The sequence below is a fragment of the Falco peregrinus genome, chromosome 5 (assembly GCF_023634155.1).
Source record: "Falco peregrinus isolate bFalPer1 chromosome 5, bFalPer1.pri, whole genome shotgun sequence".
NCBI lineage: Eukaryota > Metazoa > Chordata > Aves > Falconiformes > Falconidae > Falco > Falco peregrinus.
In genome coordinates this window covers 84,352,050-84,377,653 of record NC_073725.1, presented here as the reverse complement: position 1 = coordinate 84,377,653, position 25,604 = coordinate 84,352,050, and the positions used below count along the sequence as shown (strand labels likewise).

At 50.8% G+C, this 25,604-nt stretch overlaps 1 protein-coding gene across 4 annotated transcripts in view; it reads right to left on the bottom strand.

Annotated features, from left to right (window-relative positions):
• Positions 1 to 3,192: 3,192 nt before the first annotated feature.
• ELFN1 (extracellular leucine rich repeat and fibronectin type III domain containing 1) overlaps positions 3,193 to 25,604 on the bottom strand; it is a 108,626-nt gene continuing 86,214 nt past the window's right edge. For 2 of the 4 annotated variants that reach the window (XM_055806623.1, XM_027779505.2), the window contains exon 4: positions 3,193 to 6,766. In XM_055806623.1, the coding sequence (XP_055662598.1) occupies positions 3,937 to 6,327 (2,391 nt within the window). In that variant the 5' untranslated portion in view covers positions 6,328 to 6,766 and the 3' untranslated portion in view covers positions 3,193 to 3,936. The other 2 variants (XM_005228973.3, XR_008747551.1) reach the window with 2 other exon arrangements.

Here is a 25,604-nt window from a genome sequence, read left to right as displayed (position 1 = left end):
GGGCCTGTGTCCTCGGCGCTGGCAGTGGTTTTCTGTGCTGGCCCCCAGCCCACTGGTCCCCACTGGCCCCTGAGGTGGGGCAAAACGAAGGAGAAACCTTTCCCCTGGCCTCCCCTCCACGTGGACCTGTCTTTCCTGTGCCCCCTCCTTTCTGCTTGGCAGGGAGCCCTCCTGCTTTGGATGGGTTTGGGCAATAGGCACAGCCTGGCTGGGCCGGGTATCGTCGCTCTTCACAGAAGCAGTTTGAGAGCTTTGGTGGCTGAAGAGGAGACAAAATAAAGGAGAAAAGCACCCAACACGTCCCAGGTGCTGGAATTATCCCTCTGTCTTCGGAGGGGTCTGTAAAGTGGCTGCTGGCAGGGGATGGAGGATGCTGTGGACAGAGCTCACTAGGCCCTGTGCACAGGTACCCCAGGAGGTCCATGTATAGGGTGGTGGTGGCTTTGAGGGTAGTGGAACTTCTTCCCTTTTCTTGCCTGTTTTTTTTTTTCTCAGCTCATCTTATGGCATCTCATGCCAACCGTCATGGACCACAGCTGCCGGGACTGCGCCCTGTCTTGGAGGGAGGGCAAGAGGCTGGAAGGTGCTCAGCAGCACAGCATTGCTTCATCACCCAAGGAGCTCCAAGCCCCATGGTGACGCCCTACCAGCTATGGGGTATGGGGAGCTGCATGTGTGGGTACCTCTCTTGGAGATAGCTTGGAGATGGGGGGACCTAGACCTTTTCTAAGCCTCTTTTTTTTCCAGTTGCAGAGAGTTTGCATCTGGGAAGTGTTTAATTTTGAAAGGGCAGTGCTGCTGTATCACATTGCCTGTGTCTGTCTCTGTTGGTTTATGACCAGTGAAATCCTGGTGTGAAAACAGAATCAGGCTTTGATTTCATCTGCCCCTGCTGTTTTATGCCACTAACAACTTTGCATTTCTATAGCGGCTTTTATTCTAGGAGCTAAATGGGCTTCACAGACAGGCAATTAATTAATTGAGCCTCCCCAACCAGCCTACGCCCTCAATGCCATAAGGAAGCATTTTGCAGAGGAGGAAACAGAGGCAGAGGGAAGCAAAATTACTCGCCCCAGGTAAAGTGATGAACTCGCTGTTGACATGCTGCTGCCTCCACAGTGAGGTGTTATGCTCTGCTGGTTGTGCCATTGCTCCTGGCTACGGTGGAGATGGTCATGATGTCATTTCCAAACTGGTGTGGGAACTGGTCTCGATGGGGGGAGTGGCTGAGAAAGGTCTTTTGGTGTATCTATCAGTGACTGCCATTGCCGGAGCTTCTGAGCCCAAATTAACTCACAAACTGCCACCACCTTTGAGCATCCCAGCCTCTTGCTGAGGAATCCTTGGAGTCCACAAAACACTGCCAGGAGGCCCCGCTACCATTTCCCCTATCCAGTCTTGCTGACCAGCTCCTGGTTCTCCAAGAGGCACCCAGGGCTTGCAAGGGAAGGTGGTTTCAGCTGCAGGTTTTGCTTTGGTCCAGGTGCTACAGCTGATATTTGGGGAGGGACCCACCATGGTGTCATGGAACAAGAAAGGGGCGATCCTCAGCTTCCCTTTCCCAGTCCTGCTCGCTGGCTGGTGAGCACAATGCAGCCCTGGGAAGCTGTGTGCTGGATCTGGGGCACCTGGAGGAGGTAGAGGGATGCGCCTTTGCTCATGGCAGAGTGAATGTGTTCCTGGGGAAATTGCCTGCCTTTTATTATGAAACCCTGCTAATGGTTTGTTGTCTACACAAATAACCATGGGGAATGAACTAGTGCACTTCCCAGCCTGCTCCATGTCTTCCTGGCTCAGCTCCTTTCTGAACAAACATAACCTTTTGCAAGAATACCTGTCAAAATCACTTTGAAATATTGAAGTAACAGGATGGGATACATTTTGCTCCTGGGCCCTAGTGCTCATCTGTCAGGACTCAGGATGTCCATCCCAAGAGACTTGTGAGCAGGATGCAGGGGAAAAACGCCAGCAAGCAGCAGGGCCCCGAAGGGCTGCTCTGGGGGCGCTTATTGCCTCACTGTGCTGGCTCACTGGGCTCCCACCCACTCACTGGGGGGGGCACAGCAGCTCCCTCACCCTCGTGTGGCCCCCACTTTGAGTTGGTTATGGGGTGAGGTGGGAGGGCTTGTGACTCAGCTGGAGCTAATCAGGGCAAAACTGTGTCCTTCAGCCACCAGCATGGCCTGGGATTGCCTGCATGGCCTCAACACTGCCATCCTCCTCCTCACCCCATGAGTAGGGCATCATCTGGGAGTATTTTAAGGATGGGGCAAAAAGCGAACGAGTCTTGGACAGGCATTGGAGAGCAATGGTTGAGGTGCATGTGGCTGCTTGGGTGGACATGAGATATGAACGTGGGGCCATCTCCCTCCCTTCCAGTCTTGGAGTCCCAAGGGCTGTTGAGGGGTTTCCCAGAGCGTCCTTCTCCAAAGCCACTCACATGGAATGAGTCCAACTGGCTCATGGGCAGCACTAGGGCTGTGGGCAGGAGGTGCTGCAGTCCCTGCCCGAGGCTGTGCCTGCATTTGGGGTTACCCATGGAGGACCTGCTGGATGTGTGGTGATGGGAGTCCCAGGTGTGAATGGCAGGATTCCTGCCCCGGGGCCTGTGCCTACCCTAATAGCTCTCAATACGGACAAGCTGTAAACACTTAGTGTCTTCTCCCTCAGCTAAAATCACCCTCAATGATGTCCTTCTCTGGAGAACGGCCGCAGGCTTTCTGCTCTAGCTCATCCATGGCTCCCCATCTTGAAAGATAACCCCTGCCCCACCCCCCACCCCCAGCGGCTGGCCCCAAGGGCCACCGCTCTCCTGATATGTCTGTTTAGAGGAGGAGACCAATACCTTTTAATTTTCAGGAGAAATCCCGTGGCATGGTGGCACCTGCTCAACCAAAAGCCCTTCACTTCTCATCACCTTCCCTGTTCCTGGTGGTGATGGTCTCCCACCTGGAATAAGGTGGGGGATTCTGCTTTCCTGGGTGTGTTCCTCTGTGTGCTTGGAAGTGATGAGAACTCGGACACAGACAATTGTTGGGAGATATCAAAACAAAACACTTAGAAACCCAAGCAATCCCCTGCCTTGCAAAAAACATCCCATCAACCATCCAACCACCAACCAACAAAGTAGTCCTTCAAACCAAACTCCGTCTCTTTCTCTAAAATCCATGATTAAAACCTGGTACAAACAGGTGAATATAGATATATATATATATTTTTAGTAGATGTAGTATTGTGGGTTTTTTTCTCCTCTCTCTTTCTCATTATACAGCAAACATTGCAAATATAGAAATTTTCTCTGTACAATTAACGACTTCGGTTTACAATGCAATGTGTGGTAAAACCTCTCAGTGAGTGAAAATGTGAACGGGCCTTCAACCGGGTGAAAGTCTAAACTGGAAGACTCCGTTTGCAAAAACAGCCCAAAGGATGGATCTCCTTCTGGTCTCTTTTTGGGTTTTGTTGCTGTTTTTGTTGCTGTTGATTTTGGAAGGGAAGGAAGGAAGAACACAAACTGTTCACAAAGAATCCACAAAATCACGGAATAGGGACTCATGCAATGTAATATTGGGAAACGCCAGACCTCAGCTCTCTGCCCGCTCTTTCACTTTCTTTTTATATTCAATTTTTTCTTTTTTTCTTATTTTTTTAAAAAATCAAAATGAAACAAAACTTTTTTTTTCACTCCACAGTTTGTTTGTTTTGTAAAGTTTGTGTTCAAATTTGGTGCGTGTCTCACCAACGTGAGGACATTTTAATATCACGCTTTATATATTATCTAGAATATTTATAGATTTTCATAATTTGTTCTCTTTTTATTTTTATTGATTCTTTTTTTTAAATTTTATTTTGTTTCAAAGATAGTCTGAATAAAAATAGCTGCTGCGGATTTCTTTTGGTCCAGTTAGTGTGTTAAGTCACGAGTAGTGTGAGGACTCAGGACTTTTGCTGGGCAGAGACGCCCTTCCAGTAGTCTAAGATGTCGTGAAGATCCTCATCTTTGGCAAACTGGACCTTTTTGCGTAGGGCATGGCCGGCTGCCATATACTCCTCCTCATCTTTGTGCCGCTTGCGATTGAGTTTGAAGTGCTCCCAGATGCTGTGCGATGGTTTGCAGGTGTACTCTGGGCTGGAGGTGTAGCTCAGGTTGTGATACTGAGGCGAGAGCTGGGAATAGGCCAGGTCTCTGGGGCGAGGACGGGTCAGAGGCTCCAGGATGGAGGGCTTTCGCCCGGCCATGCTGTCGTGCTGCTCGCCTTGGTGCGAGCTGGGATATGAGTGCCGGTGTTCGCTGTACTGCCGGATCTTCTCTGCCTCTGCCCGCAGGATGGCCGCAGCCGGTGTCACAGTGAGGATGGTGTCGGTGGTGGGGGACGTCTTCTCGATGTATTTGGCTTCTGATTTGTGGCCCGATCCCTCAGAGCGGTAGGACCTGGGGCTCCGTATGGAGCCACTGGAAGAGGTGCTGGAGCGTTTGGGGGCTGCCTCCATGCTGTGGTGTCGCTGGAGAGGGTGGTTGTAGCTTTCCTTGTAGACGGGGGAGAGGAATCCATGCTTGCTGGGGATCTGCTCTGATAAGAGCACCAGCTGAGGCTCCACCGTGGAGACTGCCCCCGATTTCACCCCTTGGAAAGAGGTGGACTCAGATTTCAAGGCATCGATGCAGTTGTTGATGATCTGGTTCACCTTGTCCACCTCCTTGGCAATGGTGGAGATCTCAGCCACAGAGCTCTGGGTGTCCGGTGGCAGGGACAGCTCGCAGTCTCGCCTCTCAGGCTGCTCGCCCGTCCTCACCTCCATGTAGTTGCCCTTAGTGGCCTTGGGGGTCTCGCTGCTGTCAATCAGCTTGTACTGCTCGACCTCACCAGCAGAAGGCAGGTAGGGGATGCGGGTGACCGTCTCCCCACCCAGCATCTGTCCCTGGGACAACTGGGTGATGCTGGTTGTCTCCATTTCTGGCCCGTATTTCAGCTCGATGATGGTCTTCTTCATGCTGCTGGCAGCCTTTTTGTGCTTCTCCTCCTGCTGGCGCCTTTTCCGGAGACAGTAATACACAACGCCCAGGACAATCACCATCCCAAAGAGACAGCCCAGGATTGTCATGATATAATGAGTGGCAGTGGAAGGGGTGGGGACCGGCTCCTTGCGGCTGGGTCTGGTGGGTGTGATGGTGACGCAGGTGTGGTTGTACTTGGAGTATTGGTGGACAGAGACTACACAGTAGGTGTAATCTCTTTGTGCTACTAGGTTGCTCACGGTGATGTTCTCCTCCTTCTTCCTGAGCTTGGTGATCATGGAGGAGAAGCCGTTTTCAAACTGGGAGAGGATGTACATCTTGCTGAAGGGGTAGGGGATCTGCACGGTGAGGACAGCTGAGTTGTGGTTGAGGTGCTTCACCTGGATGTTGGGGCGCACCTCCATTTCGCTGATGGGCGTGAAGAGGGAGAACTGCGGAGTCGTGCCGTCACCAGAGGAGCACTCCTCCTCAGAGCAGGGGCTTTCGGAGGGCACGGTGGTCACCTGGTACCTGGGAGGGATAAAACGAGGGATCACAGTGTAGGAGCCACCAGTGCAAAGGGAAGAGAGCATGCTCAGAGCATTGCGGTAGCCAGTCCGGCCTTGGCCTAGCAAATAGTAGCCCGTGTAGTCAGGTGGGGAGTCGCACTGCATCCGGTCATACGTGCGTGTCATGTTGGTGAAAGCCTCCAGCCATTGCAGGAAGCCGAGGAGCTCGCAGGAGCAGTAGAAGGGGTTACTGTAGAGTTCACAGACAGAGAGCTTGTTTAGGCCCCGAAAAGTGTTGCTGTCGAGTCTCTGGATCCTGTTCATGGACAGGTCAATGTTCACTATGTTGGGGCACTCCCAGAAGGCATTGGGGGTGACGGACTCAATGAGGTTGGCCTGGAGATAGAGGTACTCCAGCTTCCCCAGGCCCCGGAGGATGCCCTCGGTGAGGTTCCTCAGTCGGTTGTAACCCAGCTGCAGCACCTGGAGGTTGAACTGTCCTGAAAAGGCACCGTCCTCGATGTAGGAGATCTCGTTCTTTGTCAGGTTGAGGTATGTCAGGTTGCCGAAGCGGCTGAGCGAGGCGTACTGCACGCTCTTGATCTTGTTGTCATTCAGCCGCAAGTCCACGATGGTGCTGTTGATCTGCTGGGGGATGGACTCATAGGGGGGCTGGTTCTGGCTGCAGATGGCCAACCAGACAAAGCCCTTGTCCCCCTCGATGAGCCAGCAGTCTGCTCGCACCCCGCTGGCGTGCAGGAGGGAGACGGCTGCCACGCACATGCAGAGGGCTGACGTCGCGGCCCACCGGCGACCTGCCATCTGGAAGGGCGGCGCGGAGAAGGGGTTCCTGGTCTGCTGGAAGCGGGGAGCGGGACGGGGGCCGGGAAGACGTGGGCTAGTGCTTCTTCGGCAGCTTCGCTCGCCTCTCCCTTCTCCTCATGGCTTGGAGACGGGGGGGAAGCGTCTGTGGAGAGAAAGGACCTCGGTGCCCACGGTACTCGGCAGCCACCGGCCAGGGGCTACTACCAAGGCCTGGGTGGCTGAGGCTGGTCCCACATCACCAGGGCTCTGGCATCTCGGGGAGGGAGTCATGAAGTTCGGTGCCTGTGTGGAGGAGTCCCTCTGGCTTAGAGACAAGCCTTCCTCTCACTTCTTATAGTACATCTCCTCGTTTTCTTTTTGCTGCCCATCGTGACACTGGTCCCCATCTCCACACGCTTCCGTGGGCCTGTCCCTTCTCAGTCCCTTGGCTCACCTGCTTAAAACAAAACACAAGCACAAACTGAACACCACAGAAAGGCACTTAGCACTTAGGGGCGTTGGAGATGCATCCAACTGCCCTCTTAATGTTAGGTGTTCGCCTTCTAGCTCTGGCCACCAGCTCTCAAGGAGCCAATTAAACCTCAACTTTAATTGGGTGCTGCCACCAGTGGCACTTGGCAGCACAAGGGAAGGTGGTCATTGACTGCGGAGGTCATTGACTGCGGAGGTCATCCTCTGAGTTTGTTGTCCAGCATCACGTTATACGCAGATGAGAGACCAACGCACATCCAAGGCATCATTTGTCTGACCTATTTACGTGTCTACCTTAGCAGGGGAGGAGTGATGCCCCAGAAGTGTCTGTTCCTCTCTGCTGAGAGCAGATGAAGTCTAGACAACTCACTCTGATGTAGATTTGATGCTGCAGTGTTTTGCTGAGGGGAATCCTAACTGTCTCCTGTGCTGGTGTGCACAGCAGCAGTGCCCACAGAAGGGGATGCAGGTTGAGGACACCGTGTCTCTCTGACTGCATTGCTGCCTGGCATCTAGGATAAAGCCCAGCATCGAGCTCTCATCCTGTTTCTGGGAACCTGAGCAGCAGTTCCAGGGCACTCTCTGACTGCAAAACACGCTAGCATGACTGTCCACCATCTGACGTCCTTGTCTGGGGCTGGGTCTCGCTGCTTGTCTCCAAGACCTCTCTCTCCCTCTTGGGTGAAATGATGCAGAGGTGGGGAAGAACCTCCAACCTTTCAGTGGTGTAACAAGAGTATTTGCAGAAGATGGGACAAGATCTTCCCTCCACAGCCAGAAGCAACTGTTTGAACACCAGGAAGTCTTCACCAGACACAAACCTATGGTGCTGCCAGCAACCTCACTTCCCGCAGAAAAATTCTCATTCCTGGTTTACATTTTCCATTATTTTTCCTGCATTTTTGACTTAATATAAATATCCATGGACAGCCCTTCTACTTCTTTTGTAATTTCTCAGGGAAACAGGAAGGCGAACATAGAGAGGAGGGAACTGCATGAGCCTCAGCATCTCCTGGGTCATACTTTTTCACAAGATGTTGCAAATATCATCCATGGACATCTCTGCTGCAAAACAGCTCTCTGGGCTGGTAGGACAGATGCAGTGAGGTGTTGTAGCAGAGATGGAGTTGCCGACAAATGGGGAAAAAACATCATGGCCTACCTAGAAAAATCCTTCTTGGGATTTTGTTGGGAACAGGAGCTCTGATTGTCTCCCTTGTCCCAGGGCAGACTGTAGGAGGCAGGGAAGACACCACCAGTACTCCTTGAAAACACAGCTGGTAGGAACTGGAGGTTTCTTGGGCATCCATGAAGGAGACAGGGGCACATCTTACATCTAAATTGCCTTTCATTGGATCTGCAAAATAGTATAAATCCAGAAATTGGTTTCCAAACCATTCCCCAGTGCCCAGGCAGTGAAGGGACTGTGCTTGGTGCTGCATGCCCGAAAATTGTGTGAGGCTGATTGTCAAGGGGTGTTTAGATGCAGATGCCATACCCTCACCCTGTCCTGAAGAAACCATGTTCTTTTCCACCCACAGTACCAGGCAATGAAGCAGACCATGTTTCACTGCAGAGATTGCTGTTAACCATCCACAGTTTATACCTCAGTAAACAGGCCAGTAATAATCAGCAGCAAAACAGTTTATTTGTTCTTCCTGCATTGTGTACAATGAGTCTATTCCCTGGTGGTCTAGCTGGGTTTCTATTACATGAATAACAAGATCTGCTCTCACGTCAGCTCCCTGCACATGAGACTCTCCAGCCACCTTGTCCTCCAGCAGACACCCCACCAGCTGCTCGGGGAGGTGAGGCTGTGGGGGAAAACAACAGGCAGACACTCAGTGCCCCCCCAGAAGGCAGGGTGTGCACTACACCCTTCTGGAAGACTGTACTGCCTGCAGCAGCTGTGCAGTCACACATGGTGGGATGTTCTGGCCCTAAGGCGATGCTTCTGTCGAGCCCTGCCTGGTACTTGCAGGTCTTTGCCTCCCCAGCGAATGGTGCTGTCCTAGCCCAGCTACGTATGGCAGAAAGCTCAACAAAACCAGATTTTCAAAAGTTTAGTCTAGAAGTGGAGCTTGGTGGAAGAGATGCTGAGGGTAAGGCAGCTGAATCTCACCTCTCCTCTTTCCTGGGGGTAGAAACCTGGACTTTAGCATGCTTTTACGTTGCTGTTCCAGCTGAAGCCCTCATAGCACCACAGTGATACTGATACTGTAGGTAACCCTGTTGTGGGGAACTGTACCTGCTGCACTGGCAGGAGCACATTTATAAGGATGTGCTGTCCCTGCCCTGGGATGCTTTGCCAGGACCTGGCAGCCCATTTTGGTGTAGCTGAATCCTTGGAGCCAGTGAGGAAGGGAAGAGGGACTGTGCTCCCTGGGGCACTGCATATGAATGTCCCCCCTTACCATCCCCCCAGCTGGTGGGGAGGCACGGGCTGCAGTGCCATGCTGAAAGACGTCTGTCTGCTGCTACATCCCTCCTGGCACTGGGCAACTCAATTAACCTCGCTGTGCTCCAGCCTCCTCTCCGGTACCATGAGATAATGATAGTGCTTCAGAGGACTGTGGGAGACAAGGAAAATGCCCTGAGCACCTCTTGTTAGGATGAAAATCCCAGCACACACATTGTGCTGCAGGTGGGGACTTTCTCCCCTTCCAGCTGCAGGCTGGGCTCTAGATGTGCCTGCTTTCCTCTGCCACAGGGACCAGCCTGGTCTCCAGCCCGGTCTCCAGCCCTCAGCCTGCCTCCCGTGGAGGTGCACATGGCCTCTAAGGGTGTGGGAGAAGTGTCGTCCTGGCCTGCAGAGCCATAAGCAATGGCTTGCCCCGGTTGTCCCTTTGGGATGGCACAGAGGGTGCTTTCCTTGCCTGCTGCCCTGCAGTGCCTGCCCTTGGTGTGACCATCTCCCCGTCTTCTTCCATGGGCTTGTGCATTATGGGGACCTCCCACAGGCAGGGGAAGCCCTGCCAAACTGAGACAGCACAGGCAGCAGGGAGTGATGCATCTTGGCATACTCTCTTTAGCAGGCACTTATTCTGTCTCCTCTAACTCCCATTTTGACCTAACTATCCTCTCTGGGCAAACCTGTGGTTTGGATTGCTCTGCAGAGTCAAACTAGCCTTTTTCTGGCACAGGAAGGTTTCTTGTCACTCCTCCCTGGGGAGGCTGTGGGCTGCAGCCTATGTCAAAGGGTGTTAGCTAGGGGAGTGGGACCATCCATGTGAGCAAAGAGCAGAGACAGACTCTCCACGGACCTTGCCAGGTTGATATCTGATAGCCTTCTCATCACCTGTGTCCCTCTCTCATCTAATTGGAGGTGTCAGGGATGAAGAAGAGCAATGGTAACTACTCAAACACGTTCAATAAGGCTCCTGCTGTGTGTTTTCTCTTTTTTCCTGTACATTGCCTATCAGATGAGTCCTTCCCAACAACAGAAAGGAGAAAAAGCATTTTATCAGCAGCCTGAGTTTAATTTCAGCTCATTAAAGCAAGCAATTTGCTGGTTTATTTGCTTTGCAAAGTGTGAATAAAATGACAGCATTAAAGAGACGTAAGAGAGGAAAGAGGGGCTAATCTCCCTCTTTATTAGATTGCCAGGACATGACTGTGGAGTGGAGGAGTGGGTCTTGTTTCTTTGCACAGTAGGCATAATTGTTCGTCTTGTTGGCTTCTGAAAGTCTTCTTCCCAGCATCACTCCGACACGGGTGCGCATGGGTGCGTGTCTGCGTGTGTGCTGCGACATCAGCCAAGCGCTGAGCATCCCACAAGGAAGGACATGAGCAGGGGCACTCACAGCAGCTCCCGACTCATCTCCCTGTAACGGCAGATAACAGACATGCAGGAGGTTTCTCCTCCCTCCCTTTTCTACCTTTTACCTCACCTCTAGTCTCCCTTTTCTGTTTGTTTCTGCTTCTGAAATCCCAGGTTTATTCTTGCGTGTTAGAAATAGAGCAGCCGGTCGGCCAAGGAGCCTTTGCTGTCCCTGACCTGCTGCAGCTGGGACATGGCTCTGGAGGGGAGGGGAGAGACCTCCCTACCTCTTCCCCACAGGCTGAATAAAAATCAGTAAGAAAAGCTAGTGTTTTAACCCTCCTGCCTGACTGATTTGTCCTTACCCAGCTGTCCTGGCTTTATTTTCCTGGTAACCCACTGGCACACCACTTTTCCCAGTCCTCTGACCCTCCAGGGCTGCCTGGGGAAACCTGGGAACAAACCAGCTACAACTCCAATGTGAAAAACCACCAGGAAAGTGGAGATTTGGGGTTCTCCTTCGCTGGTTGAGAAAGAAGCTGAAGAGAGGCATGAAGATGGTGTGGAATAACAATAGCAACGATTTGAAATGATGAATTTAATCTCAATCAGAGGTGTCTTGAACCATAGCATCATGCTGAAGATGACAACAGGCCACGTCCATGGGGAGCCCATGGTACACACTGAGCACCTTGCAGGAAATATCATTCCTGCACAGTTACCTGTGCACTGCAGACGCTGCTGTACGTCCCTTTACTTCTGCTTTCACAAAGCAGCATGGTTTGAGATGTCAGGCTCATGTGGCTCACAGAGGCCAGCAAATGGGCAGCGGCAGCTCCCTCACTCCTTGATGCTCCTATGCATTACCTCTGATCTCCAGTATCCCTGCTGGAGCCCGGATCCATGCTTCGCCCTGCTAATCCTCAACCCTGACCTGTGATGTCCTCCCCTCCTACCTGTCCCCTCTTCACCAGCTCTGGTCCCCAGCAACAACCCAGCGGCAAAGAGGGACTGCTGTGATTTTGTGATGTGCACAAGGCTGCAGCTGGGTTTTGGAGCCCCACTTTGTCTTTTTCTTTCCACCTCCCTTGCTGTGGTTTTTCAGCCAGGACGAGGTTGCTGCTGCTCATCCAGTGCAGGCTGGCTGGGAAGTTTTTGCTTCTATCTCCCAACTAATGGCATCTCGGTAAATTAAACCAGAGCAGCAGCTGCAAGAAAGCAAACAAAGCAGCCATGGGGGCTGGGTAGGTAAAGGGAGGGCAAGCTGGCCAGCACATGTAATAATATGCTGTCCTGGCACTCAATGCCTAATTTTGTTATTCTACTGAATGAGTTATTTCAAACTGTGGATTAGATTTACTGAGTGAAGGCAAGGAGCCAGATTAACATGCGCGTGCGTGTGTGCGTGCGTATACATGCACACACACTAGTGCTCCTCTCCTTGGCATTTCTGCATCTCCGTAACTTCATTCTCCCTAGCTGCTCCATCTCCCGCTGGCTGCACTTCAGCTTCTCTTAGACCCCTTTCACAGTTGCTTGGGCCATTTTACCAGTAAATGAAGGAGCCCCACTACACAGAGAGCCATACTGAGACGGGAGCAATACATTACAAATCAGAAATGTCTAGTCACCCAAAGAGGTGGGGAGATAAAACTTGGCTAACAGCCACCAAATTTTAAAATGAACCTCGGCTCTTCATTATATGTAAAATAATCCAAGGAGGCAGCTCCAAGATGGCAGAGAAAACATTTATCAGTGATGAAGTCTCCCCTAAATGGCTTGACGTCCATCCTGTATATGTCAGGTGGGGAAAGGAGGCTTCCAGGCAGGTTTTTTCTGCTCATTCGTATTCCTGGTGTTTGCTACATGCCTCCTGCCGGGTGATGTTGGTCAGAATCACAACCACGCTGAATAATAAAGATGCCCAGGCCTGTAAAATTCAAATTCATTTTGTATCCAGAGGTCCTGGTACTAATATTGCCTGCACAGACAGGGTTTAGGCAGCTTTATCTACATCCCAACCTTATTCCCAAATGCTTCACAGTGTTAGATAATAGAGTTCTCCAGCCAATTCTACTCTCTCTCCTGCTATTATTTATTATTTAAGAAAAATAGGCAAGGGAGAAGAGATACATTTTACCACTGAGGTTTGAAGAGAGATGAAGAATGAATGAAGCAGAGCGGTAAAAGGGGCTGAGCGAGAAGTGCCTAGTATCGCATACAGGATAGCTTTTACTGAGACCTTGGGACCAGGTGACAAGTAGCCATATGGGAGGGATGGGGAGGATATCACTTTTCTGGGGTAGGCTGGGAGAAAACAAACAGAAATTACACGCTTGGTCTCTATACAGGGGCATTACTATTACTGGCGTAATGACACTTGGGGGCTCTATGCAGAGCTAGGGCCAATGTTTCTCTCCTTGGGTTGTTCCTATCAAGGGGAATGCAAGTCAGCAGAGATCAAGACACTGATGGCTCTGCAGTGTCCACAGACTGGCTGATGGATCATTTTGCAGCCTCTTTGCAGGAGGCATGGGCCTGTCTGCAGACCAGTGGCTGGATGAATGTCAGTCTGAGGAGCCTAAAATGCACCTGGTTGCCAAGACCCTGAAGACACTAATGACCCTGATCAGCCTCACCTGGGGCCTCCATCCACACCCTCTGCCCACAGGCTCCAGAACTCCATATAAGCTCAGCCCTGAGTCTCCAGCCTCCTTCCTGAGCTTTGTTGTTGGGGTCCTGCCTTCAGGATAGACCTCAGACCTCTGTGGTAGGTGGCTTATCTTCTGGATGGATCCCTCAGACATGATCTGTAACTTGTGTCTGGTGCTGCTCCTGGCCCCATCTCCTTTTGCTCCTGGCTGGGCTCCTTGGATGGACCCTGGCTATGGTTCACCTCTTGCCTTGCCTGGGGCTGTCAATGGACCCTGTTGCCAGCACCTTGCCTGCTGCGTTCCTGTGCTGGGAGACCACCACCCTTGGTGGGGAGGGACCCCCCTGAGCTGAGGTCACCCCTGGCTCCTGCATGCCTTCCCTTTGAGCAGCCAGCCCCTGCTGCTGCCTGACATGGACTGCCAGAGGAGGCAGCTTACTCTGCGGCTGGTCACGTGGGGAGTTAACCAGTAAAATGGTTTTCTAATGTAAAATGCACTTTCTGGAAAATTAGTCCTTTAGCTGGAAAGCTGTCATCTTTCTTGGAAGTTGAGATTCAGGCTAGTTTAGTTGTGAACTTGCGGGTGCTGTAGTGAACGGCTGGAACAAACACATTTGCACCAACATTTTTAAGAACCTTTTTGTTCTATGGCAAAATAAATTCTGGGTTAAAATGACAATATTTTCCAGACAGGTTACCTCTTGGGATTTCAGGAAATATAGATATTCTGCTTTTCACTTGGCTGCAGTCTGAAGTCATTTACATCCATCTCGTGCTGCTTAGCTTCCAGGGTCTATCGAGATGACAACCCTATTGCACACTGCTGTGGGCCACTGAGCAAAATTCTCCACTGAGTTTAAGTAAATGCATAAATGATCTTCCTGGTGAAGAACCCCTTAAGCTCAGCTGGGTTATCTGTGCATTAAACGGCCCCCTGAAATATCATCATGGGCAGATAGGAAATGTCAGCTCCAGCCCAGGACAGTGCAGCTGAGCCCTCAAAGAGCCAAGGAGAGCAATTAGAGGGGCAGTCAGAGCAAGGTGAAAAGGAAAAAGATTTTAGGGGATGTAGAGAGCGAAGAGCTCTGATCAGGTACAATACTAGTAATAAGAAAAGCGTGTTTCTGTGGGAGAAAGCCTCTCTAATATTTACTTGATGGGGTTCTTAGAAATAATCAGCCTGAATCACAGCTCCATTATGGATGGTTATACTGACGTTAGGCTGGGGGAAAGCAGAGGTCTGGTGTGGAAGCAGGACTCCCATTTTCCCCCTGCAAATAGTGCTGAAGATCAAAGCATGTTTTTCCAGCACTGATACAATGGAGGAAGCCAGCGCCATGCTGGGAAGCAAAGCTGCCGGTGTTCCTCAGCATTGACAATCTGAACTGTGCCTTCTCTCTGCTGCATTGTCATCCTCCCTCAGATCTTTGCTGCTATTTGGAAGAGAGTTTTACTGCTTTCATTCATTAATTTATTTTTGCAGGAGGCCTGCATAACCCTTTGCTTCCCAGATGGGAAAATCCGCTTTTATGGAGAATGAAACCTGGGGGTGGATCCATGAAATGGTAAGCTTTGTTAAAAATTACTTTGAGGTGCAAGTGTTTTGTTGGGATTTTTTATGGTCCTGTTTTCGAAAGGACTCTTCCCTCTCTGCCCCACTCTTTCCCGGTGGAGGGGTCTCAAGTTAGAAGGTGTGGGGGTCTCCAGTACCTCAGTTGCAGTTTCCATGTAGGCTGTACTGGCAAGTGTCGGCAGACAAGAAAATACATTGCACACGTAGGACCTCGTGGTAATGGTCTGCTGTGATCTCCAGGTAGGCAAAAATGAATTCACCTTTTTGTCAGAAGTGTCCTGCACACAGGACTTGCTGTGGCTGTGCTGTAGGCAAATACCTTTGCTAACCTCTTACTGACTCGTTCACCTTCAAAGGTGGTCCTGCTTCCCTGGCTGGAGGTGACTTCCAGGTATTTCTTCCAACCTAAATTATTTTGTGAATTTTAATGATCTAGCTCTTCTCCTCTGGAGCTAAGCAGCCCCTTTCAGGCTGAACCCTCTGGCTCTCCACTTTTTGAAGGGGGTTTCAGCCCAGACACAGCATGTCTGGCAAGCCCCAGTGCCCTACAGGCCTAATTTTAGCTCAGTGCTGCAGGCTGGCTTCTTGTCATGGGTCGGGAGAAGGTTAATGATCGTCTGGGCAGCTCTCCAAAACCAATCTAATGTTTATTCAGGATAACAGCATTGCAGAGGAAACCAAGCATGACCACCTTCCATGCACAGCTTACCCAGCATGGCCCTGCTCTTGCACGCAGCTCTGCTGGAGGAGCTCAGCTCTGTGTGCTCCTGGAGGAGGGACCCTCTTCTCCTTCCCTAGGTCAAGGCAGATCCTCTGCCACACTTCCAACCCTGCCCATGCCCTGACCTCTTAACCTGAACAGATGCTGTATTTCTACAGGGAAACACTTTAGAGGTCTGTGGGTCTGTTGCTTCAGCAGGAGAAATAAATGCTCGGCTTTCCTGCTAAAATTTTATAGGACACTCATGGGCCAAATACCCATACTCCAAATAAATGTCCATCCCACAAGTACCCTTGTTGGCCTCTGTGAAGGGAGGGTGCTCAGCCTCACTGCACCCTCCAGGTCCCTGCAGTGCTAGGAGGAGCTGAGGGGGGTGGGATGGTGGTGGCTTGGTGGGCTTGGATGTTGCAGGTCTATGCTTCAGCTGGGTCTGGGATGGGAGTGAGAGGATGAAGGGCTGGTGCAGATTAGCATGTGAGGCTGCAGAGGGACGCAAGATAGCGGTGACTGTACCCTCTGGCAGAGGGCAGAGCCCATAAGATGGTTGTGGTAGGTGTTTATTCACCTCAGCTCCTTTCAACAGCTTAATTTCAGCCATGAACTTACAGCCTGTTCCTCCCATCAGCGCAGCCCCTGCCATGCCTTTGACACCACATGAATGGCCATGCAGTGGACTCATCCCAAGGATACCCTGCACCTGTAGGGAGGCGAGTACACTGCTTGCTTGGGGCTCCCCTTGGGGTCCCACAGGGCTCCATGAAGAGTTTGGCTCCAAGAAGAGCCTGAAAGTCTGAGACGTGTTGTGCTGAGGGAAATTACTCTCCTTCAGCAACAAGTACTCACAGACATACATGGCCAGCAGCAGAGCTTTTGCTGCTTCCCTTGGGGTCCAGAAAAATTGTACTGATAGCAAAAAGTGCTGTCTGAGAGAGCCCTGAGATGCTGGTACTGGCTTCACCAGCAACAATCCCAAAATAGCTGGTACTTGCTGGCTTCACAGGCATGCTCTGCGAGGCATCATGAGAACACCTATTTAGTAGGGTATCTGGAGAGTCTGGGGATGTGCTTTCTCCTAGCTGAAATGGTCAGGGAGTTGGCTGGGCAGCCAGGTAGTCATATTTGGGTGGAGCTGATATTAGTCTTATTTGATTGTTTACAGCATGGTTAATGTGGCTTCTAGATTTCTGAGCAGGTATCTTTACTATGTTAAATCCAAATGGAATAAAGATATGGCTCTGCTGCAGGCTTGGCTGGTTAAAGTGGGTGCCAGTCAGTGTTCCTCTCAAGGCTAGCTGATTTCCCACTGAAAATTGGGTGAAAAAATGCACTCGTGGGAATAAGCAAAGCCCATTCTTGCCCATAGAGGATGCTCAGCCACAGTTATGAGGGACCATTGGCTCTCTCCTCAATGGTGCCGGCAAGCCTAAAGCCCAACTAAATGGCCTTCCACCCAAAAAATGTGTGGGTGGAAGCAGAGAAGCTTGGAAAAATGGATCATGTACCTGCTAAGCTCTGTCCAAGATAAATTAGTTTTGTTTTGACACATGGTTAATGCTGAATTGCTGGTGGAAAAGCAGCTGTAGGAGCTACTGGTGTGTTAGCGAGGACTTGCCGCATGTCAAAGCCCTTCTTTAACATCATATCTGCTCCTCAGCAGAGTCTGTGGCCACTCTCCGGGCCAGTGTATTACCCTGCTTGTCCAGAGACCTCCAAAAGATATGGAGAGTGGCAAGAAAAACTTGCAAGTCCAAGACAAAAGCAGCAGGGAGCTATGCCAGGATTTGGATTGTCTGTCCTTTTCATAAACATTTCCTGTGGAGGTTACCCAAGTTGAAAAAGCAAGTGAACCCAGAACACCTACCCTCTCTGGAGGAATGGAGTTTATCGTTAATAATCTACTGCTAAAAGAGTAACATCTGTTTTGGACAAACTGTAATGAGATTTAAACCCCAGGTGGAGGGAGGACTTCACAGTAATAAATGACTTTCTGTATGTCTAAATAGTTTTAATTTTTTTTCTGGCAGAAATAGCTGCTTTTCACCTCAGGCTTCTTTTTGCCAGCTCTTTTTGTTTAATGATTGCTATTAATTTCCAAGGTGGCAGATGGATTCTAGCCTGGTGTAGTCTGAAATGAGGAAAAACAGCCCATGAAGGTGCAAGCTTGCTGTGAAAGTGCACAGGTCACACGTGCTGGTGGGATGCCATGTGTGGGTGTTTGCTTTCCAGGGGAACTATTGCTTCTTGGTAGCTGCTCCCCACTCCTGGGATGTTTGAGCATCTCTCCCTCCAGTAGGAAAGAGAATTAACTTTTCTGGTCACTGCTAGTAGCTCTGCCTGTTCAGACCTTGATTTGACAAAGCTGCCGATTTTGGCAAGGCTTTGGGAGGAATTCAAAGCAGCACTTAAGTGCTTTGCTAAATCTAAGCTGAAGTGAGCTAGAGAGCAGCATGTGGTCTCCAGAACATGGGAAGGAGCTCCCTGCCCTGTCTGGCCAATGCCTGTGGCTGGGTGCTTGGGCATGAGACACAGACATATTTTCAGTGTTTTCCCTGTGTATTGTGGTTCTTTTTTTTCATAGTGTGGGATACTCCAAATAAGCAATCCTTCCCTATCATCTGGCTGTGGAGCAAGTGGCTGCTGTTGAACCCAGCACACCCTGCCACAAGCTCCTAGTGCCCAAAGCAGGACTTGATCCTGTCTGCCACCACCTCCTTCTCAAGTAGAAGCCCACTGAACAGCTAATCCCAATTAATGCTACAGTGTGCTGGGGTGCCCTCCTTTCTCCTTGCCCTGCCATGGAGCTTCTCTGGACTTTGCTCAGGATGCAGGTGTGAAGGTTACGTGGGTGGCCAGGTGAGAAGCTGGGTCCAGGAAATGAGGCTGATGGACCAGCATCACCAGCAGCGGTGCCCTGGCTGCCCCAAGACACGAGCATGGAAGAGGACAGGGGAAGGAGGGAGAGTTTTTGTTGCCTGGGACTGAGTGAGCCCTGGGGATGGGAGGGAAGGGGGTAGAGATAGAAAGTGCAGCATCTCAGGTGATGCAGATAATCTCCTTTAATCTCCTGCTCAAAATAACCCAAAGTCAAGTAAAGGAGGGATTATATGGCCTAAGCCACTGTTATCGCTAGGGTGTAACAGACTTAGGTTGCATCCGAAGGGCTGCTGAGGAGGAAGAGGAGCTGCAGCAAATACTGGTCTGCTGGAAATGCCTCCCCAGTAAGGGTGGCTGGGTGGGCTGCGGACCCTCCTGGGGTAGCCCAAGGAGAGTAGGTGCTACAGGGTGGGCAGCTGCTGGCAGACTCAGGAGCCTGCACAGGGACCTGGTCCCAGGGGAGAGACTGTCTTAGATGCCCACTTGTCACCTTGGCATTACTGATGGGTTTATTCTTAGTGCAGGATCCAAAGTGCTTTATAGCCATTAATTATCCTAATGGGGAAGCAGTGACCATCAAACTCACTTTACAGATGAGAAACAGAGCCCACGAGGAGGTAAATGACACATCAGGGGCTGGGGCAGGGCTAGAGTGAGGTGGTCGGTCCCTGCCCTCCCAGCTCCCTCCAGTTTTACTGGGCCTCTTGCATCCTCTGGAATGCATGTTCGCAGCAGCCATGAGGCATGATGCTGAAGGCATCAGCTACCCTTTTCCAAAAAGCCGTACCAAGGCTTGGCTGCTGTGCTGCTGCCAGAGAAAACTGAATTGCAGAGCCCTATTCATCAGCTCTTGGCGATGCTCACAAGATAGCAGCAGCACGGAGATGATGCGAGGTGGGCTTGCAACAGGGAGGGAGCAAAGCATGTTCATTTTAATGAGCTTGTCCCTGCCTAAAGGAGAGAGAAAGCGAGAGGCCAACCTGGTTTAATAAACTCTAGCATGCAGATTTAATCAGATGGATCATTGTTCCCCTGCACAGGGATGAATATATTAAAAAAAATGATTCAAACTTTTTCCCTTTGTTTTTCATTTGTATTATGTACTATGGTGTGATAAAACATCCTGGGGCCAACTTGCAAGGCAATAAAAGAGGCTGTGAAGGAGAGCAAGATGTGAGTGAGTGCAGGCGCAGTGGGGAGGGAGGCTGCTGGTGGGCAGGGCTCGAAGTGAGGGCTGCGGCATCCTCAGCCCCACACCAAAACCCTGGGGAAGATGCAGCTCTGGGGTCTGACCTGCTGTCAGCTCCTTTTCAGGCCTCCAGCACCAAGCCTTGACAGTGCAGGAAGGTTGTGATCTGGGATGACTAATAGGAGTTGAAGTCCAGTGCACTAAAAGCTGTCCCTGGTCAAACTAGAGACCTCCGTCTCACTACAGGAATGTCTGTGCATGAGTGTATCCCTGTGCTCCTGCCCCATGGGGTAAGTGGGACTCACCCAGTCCCCTACATTCTGCAGGGACACCAGCTAGGGTGGCGTGTTGGTGGTGGTTTGGGGTTAGATGGCACTTGCCTTCAAGGGAATCATGCAACAGGACAAAGTTTCCTCTGGATTCTCTCCTCCTCACCAGGAGTCACTTCACCGCTGCCTCTCCATTGCACCATGTGCCAGGCAACTAGGAGTGGGGTCTCAGGTGCTGCTTGGTGGAGAATTATGTACAGAGAAATTAAATGTCTCTGGCTGCAAACTGTTTCGTGCACAGCAGCAAGGCAAGGGCTGTATGACATGAGGGAGCAGGGCTCTGCCACTGCTCGCTGGCTGAGTGCCACATCAGTGTGCTACTGCCTGTCCCTGGGGGCAGTGGACACTGCAGCGAGGCATGGGAAGATGTTGATCCAGCACAGCAAAGAGCGAAATGGGTCTACAGGCAGGATTGTATGAGTGCGTAACTCAGCAGTGCATGGCTCTGGGCTTGAAAGTCTCTTGCTATGTGGGTGTGAATAAAGCCAGCTTAGGCAAAACAGTCTCTTGTGCTAAGTCCTGGACAGACCACCTGGAGCTATGGTCAAGGACAGCCTTTAGGGGCCTCCGAGCTGCCTCTGTGAAATTCACCTCCTTTGCCCTGCCCAAGCTCATTGTCCTTGGCTTAGGCACAGGCTTAAGAACCTCCAGCCCTTGTTTTGCTCACTCTTTTCTGGCCCCTCAGGCTGCGTGCCACCCTGAGACGTGAGGAATTGGCTCTCCAAGGCTGGGACAGGGCAATCAGCTGGATTTTAATTGCTTTCCTCTAATATTAAAGCCAGAGCTGCCCAGCTGCATTGATGTATGGTGAGAAAGCCATCGGGAGGAGAGACAGCCTCCCTGGCAGGTTACAGGGTGACATTTGGCTAATGGCAGCCCAGAGGCATTTTTAGTGGGGGCTACAGGTCTTCCTGCCACGGAGCAAGGCTGTGCCTGGCAGTTTGCAGCCCAGCCCTAGGACACAGGCTGGGTTTGTGGTAAGAACCCAGGAATTGCTCTCAGCTTGGTCCCCACCTTCCTTCAGGACTGATCACCCCCACCAGTGACCGTGGGGCAATGGTAGTGTTGGAGGAGGGGGAAACGGTGTGTCCTTCCTTTGGAAAGATTGCTCTAAATTGTGTCATTGACTCGTTCACGGAAAAGTCACTTATGGCCACTTGGTGTTAAACATCACAGACTTCGGCTTCTAACACACCCCCATGCTACTGCTTCATTACTTTATCCATTACTGTTCATAAACACTAATAAATAATTCTATTTTCATTCCTACCATGGTTTAAGTGGTCATTAATTGTGGTTTATATGCTGTCTTTGTGTATTTGTGTACGATAGCTTCTTCATGATTCCTTGATTAACTGTGATTGATTGTGTATTTTAAAATCAATTAAAAGTTTCAACACTAAAAGGTAGAGTCTTTAGCAGTAATGCTCCAAGACATTGGCATTTATAATGGAGCTATTATAGTGCTGGGATGCATTAGTGTGGCATGCTGTGATCTTTATTTTCCAGATCTATGCGGATACGTACGCACATGTGAGTGTGCATATGTCTGTGTCTCTTTTGTGTGATTTATATGGCTGGGAGAGGGTGTATGGTATGGGAAAGAAAGCTAGCTTCTCACAGGGTTGTTGGACCACATAGCGGGGCTGGCTTTTGTGAGCAGCCAGGTATCACCCGCTCCCTTCCCTAAGACACAAATGCAAGGGCTGGGTCCCAGGACCCCACAATTTCCTTGCTGGCCTGATAGCACTCCGTATTAGTTTTCTGTTTGAAAAGAGGAGCTCGCTGCCAATACCCTCAGCTGAACGGGGCCACAAAGAGGGATGTGCGTCTTTCTGTGCTGCTGTTTTACCGAGTGTATCTGTGCCTTGGTGGGGTGGAGGTGGGGGATACATGGGAGGATAGAGGGGACTGTGAAGGCGTACGTTCATAGCGGTGCTGATACAATGCTGATATGATGCAGGAGGAGGGAGCAGGATGGCCACCACCTGGGCACAAGGGCATGTGCTGGAGCACATCTCTCTGCCCTACAGCATCATGCCTGTATTATATCAGTCCTCAGCTCCTCATGTTGCTGTTGTGCCGGGAAAATGTCTGTGACCAGCACCAGAACAGGAGGAAATGGGGTTAACGCAACTCTCTGTGCTTCTTGCCTTCCCTGTAAATCTGAACTCTGCATACCTCTGTGCACACCAGAGCATCTCTGCCCAAGCAACTTCTCCAGGCACATGCAGTGGATTAGGGGTGAGAACACCACAGAACAGATTTTGTGCAGGTGCTCTGAGGGGGAGCAAAATCCCCAAGGAGCCAGTGGGAAATCGGGCCCTTGTAATCAATCCCCTGCTTGTCCCCGCATCCTCCTGGATATCTGGCTGCTGCAACAAGCAGGGCCCTCCCAGCCATCTGCCAGCTCGGACAGAGCATTCCTGCACGTTAATCTGCTCAGAGATGTCACCCAACCTTCACCTAGCTGCATGCTGCAAAAAATGCCTCGGTACCCCCAGTACAGCTGCTGGGAGCACCCGTTAGGGGAAATCACCAGTCTTGTTAGATGATGGGGGGACCATTTTGTGCAAGCCCTGGAATGGGATCACTCTGTCGTATTAACTCGCCTACTTGCATTGATGTTAATGAAATAAAGAAATATAATGGTTCCAGACTTTTAAACTTCTTATAGCTCGATTTGCATAATGGCCACTGCTACCCTGAACAGGAACCGATCTGTCGAAAAATATTGTTCTAGTACTCTATCATTCAGCTCAATGGAAGGCACAGATTGGCCCACAGGGGCAGTTTTTTGCTGATGGAGTGGAGTTTGCCTAGTGCCGAACATAAAAAGCTAAAATTAGGATGCAATCCAATATTGTAAAAAAGAAATTGGTTAAAAGTTATAGATCAATAACTGTTAACGTAACTCTATTTTTCAGACAGATCATGTTTACTGCTGCTGGTGACGTGGAGGCAGGCGCCTTTGTGCTGGCTGAAGCAACTCCGTGGTTCCCCCTTGGAGGAGCCTGCAGCTGCCAGTCGAGGCTCAGCTGTCCTGAAGAACCCTGTGAACTTACTATGGTGCATGGAATTTCTTGTGGAAGTTTGTCCCCCTTTTCCCTGGACTATGAAGAGGTTGGTGAGAGCTGTACCCAGCACCTAGGGCTGGCTGCCAGCCCCGTCTCTGCCTTCCTGCATGACCCTTGCCACCAGGCTGTGAGCCCAAGGAGTGATGCCAGTGCTCTGGGAGCATCCCTGGAAGATAGATCATGTCTCACTCTTCAGTGTCCTGATCTCCACTCCTCGATGCCCTAGAGCAACCCTACTTGATGCCTACTTGATTACCTAGACCTCTGCTCTTCCATGCCCTAGATCGCTGTTCCTTGATTAGATCTCTGCTCCTTGATTACTCACATCTTTTCTCCTCCATACCCTAGATCTCTCCTCCTTGATTACTCACATCTCGGCTCCTCTGTGCCCTAGATCTCTTCTCCTTGATTATCCAGATGTCTGTTCTTTGATGCCCTAGATTTCCGCTCATCAGTGCCCTAGATCTCTGCCTGCCGCCAAGACTGCCTCTCCCAGCAGATGATTCCTGCAGTGCTTCCAGCTCTTCGAGAGCAACTGGATGCTTTCACCCCTGTGGGGAGCAAGGACTCGGCCTTGGCATGTGACTATCATATCTATAAAGTGAGGTAAGCATCCTTCCCCTTCACTGGGTGTATTTAAACCATGACGCCCACACGGCAGGGACTGTCTCTCTCCATCAGAGTGTGTTTGGGTGTACAGACCCGAATGCTCAGCTACGGTGAGGGGAACAGGGGAGCATGCAGGAGCGGGGAGCCAGCCGAGCATCACAAGCCAGCGTGACGATGGCCCTTCTGCCCCAGTGACCTTGGGCTCGCCTCCGACAGCTCATTACAGTCTGCCTTTGATCACTTGCCTCTCCCCTTCTCTGTACTTGGAATGCTGGAGAGCTTTCCTGACCGATATCATCAAAAAGGACATTTTTATTTCCAAAATATACAATGTAATTAGAACTGCGAAGGGAGAGAGCAGCCAGTCCATAAAAACACCCGCTCTGCGACAGTCTCTGTCCTGACTCTGCGGGAACTGGGGACAAAAGACTCCTGGTTTTCATGAGAACAGGGTGGTTTCCAAATATTGGAAATACCCCTCAGGTCCTAGCTAAAAAGAGGCTCTTCCACTGCGTGAGAAGGGTTTGGTGTGGAAATGCCCTCACCTGCAGTCAAATGTGCTTTGCTGAATTGGGACCCGTTGCAAGCATGGACTGAATAGCTGCAGCCAGCAACAGAGACCCTCATATCCCACCATCACCCACAGTCTTGCTAACACTCTCCCTGAATGGGGACCATTTACAGCTTTCCAGGGCCCTCTCCCTGCAGGAAGCTGGGCAGGTCCATCTCATGGCACGGGAGGCGCGGGTTTGCATCCAGCTGCGGGCTGTGGAGGGGGCTGCCTAACATGCCAAGGTCCAGCCGTTCCTCTCTCTGCAGCTGCCTCATGAAACAGCTGACGTCTTAAAAATTGATGGGGTTCATTTCCTGCCTCCGTGCACTTACTCGAAGCACCCGCTCTGCCATTACTAGAGATGTCCACATTAATTACTATCACAACCCAAGTACCTTTGCGTGCGCGCCCTTGCCTGGAGAGTCTGTCCCAGCAGTGACCTGCATTTCTCTCCCCTCGAGACCTTTCCCATAACTGGGATTTCCAATGCTGCTGCCTGCAGGAGAATATAGCTGATGCTGAGTTAGCCCCGGGGGAGGAGGACAGGCAATCAGATAGGTCTGCTGACAGGTTGTCTCTAGCCCAGGCTCAGAGGCTCACCTGGAGCATGGGGGTTTCCTTCTCCTCTTTCTCCCCTTGCCTCATTGAGCAGCAGAATTGGTCCTGCCCCATCTCTGGGGCTTGGGCTTTTCCACATTGCATCAGTGATTTAAATGTTCATGGGGAGCAAAAGGCTGATGCTATGGCTAGGTGGTGGAAGTGCTTCCCTGGGACTGTATGGAGTCCTTGCACTGAGTCCCTATAGGTCTGAGCCCCAGGGACCACCTTCAGGTTTCCACTAGTGAGCCTTTCTGAACAGAAACCTCTAGTTTCTAAGGAAAATAATCAAGTAATGGAAAAAAGCCCAGCTCACTCTAAACATAGCTTCTGGGGGGTGGGGACAGGCCATTCTGGTCTGCTTTTCAGTGCCCTGTGGAGTGCAGAAAATTAAAAATCTCATCTTTTTTGCATAAAATGCTGATTATCCAGTGTTAACTTAGACCGTGAAAGAACATGCATGAAAGAGATAAAGCACTAGAAATTACGAGGGAATGGGAGCCAGAAACTTAAAGGATCATCAGTAAAGCACCTTCAGCATGGACTGAATAGCACCCAACCTAGATATTGCACAGTCTAGTCAAAAGCCTGACCAAAAGTGTACTTCGAATGCATGAACACACCAAAATCAGGACCTGGACGAGATCAACAAGTACAAGAGAACACAACCTTCCTTCAGGATACTTCATTCCTGCCTTTTGCTGTTCACTTCAGAACCTCTTGGGAAACACCAAGCCTACAAAACAATCAGCAGCAGTTCTCTGGAAAAAAGTCTACAAATTATAGCGGGTCATGAGCTGAACATGAGGTATCAGTGTTGCATCAAGAGGCAGACAGTGCCCTGGGATATACAAGCTGCATTGTGGCC